This window comes from Trypanosoma equiperdum, assembly GCF_001457755.1.
Source record: "Trypanosoma equiperdum strain OVI genome assembly, contig: ctg_1721, whole genome shotgun sequence".
Lineage (NCBI taxonomy): Eukaryota > Euglenozoa > Kinetoplastea > Trypanosomatida > Trypanosomatidae > Trypanosoma > Trypanosoma equiperdum.
This window is the reverse complement of record NW_027123751.1, coordinates 91,074-91,362: the sequence shown is the minus strand read 5'-3', so window position 1 is coordinate 91,362 and position 289 is coordinate 91,074. Positions and strand designations below refer to the sequence as shown.

The following is a 289-nucleotide window of genomic DNA, read 5'->3' as shown; positions in this document are numbered from 1 at the left end:
CACCTTAAACTTCCACATTGTCTATTCGTTCCCCGTGTGGCGAAAACTACGTTGCAAATTTTCCAAAGACAGAGCTGCCTTTTACAGGGTTCGTATGCTAGCCAGAAGCAATTCGATTTTACGTGTGTTAGTATATTTCAACGGTTCTAAATTTGTATTAATGGAACGTTTTAAAGCAAACAGTCTGAAACGGTGTCATAAAACACTTAATTATAAGATATTTATACTAACTATTCAAACAGCTCCAGGGGTACATCGATTGGTTCTGTATCATTTATTTTGATGATTT

The 289-nt window shown here is 35.6% G+C and overlaps 1 pseudogene across 1 annotated transcript in view; it reads right to left on the bottom strand.

Annotated features, from left to right (window-relative positions):
• Positions 1-18, bottom strand: part of TEOVI_000612800:pseudogene — a 1,283-nt pseudogene extending 1,265 nt beyond the window's left edge. The window contains exon 1 of the mRNA in view: positions 1-18. This exon is cut by the window's left edge and continues 3 nt beyond it. Coding sequence covers positions 1-18 — 18 coding nt within the window.
• Positions 19-289: the final 271 nt, after the last annotated feature.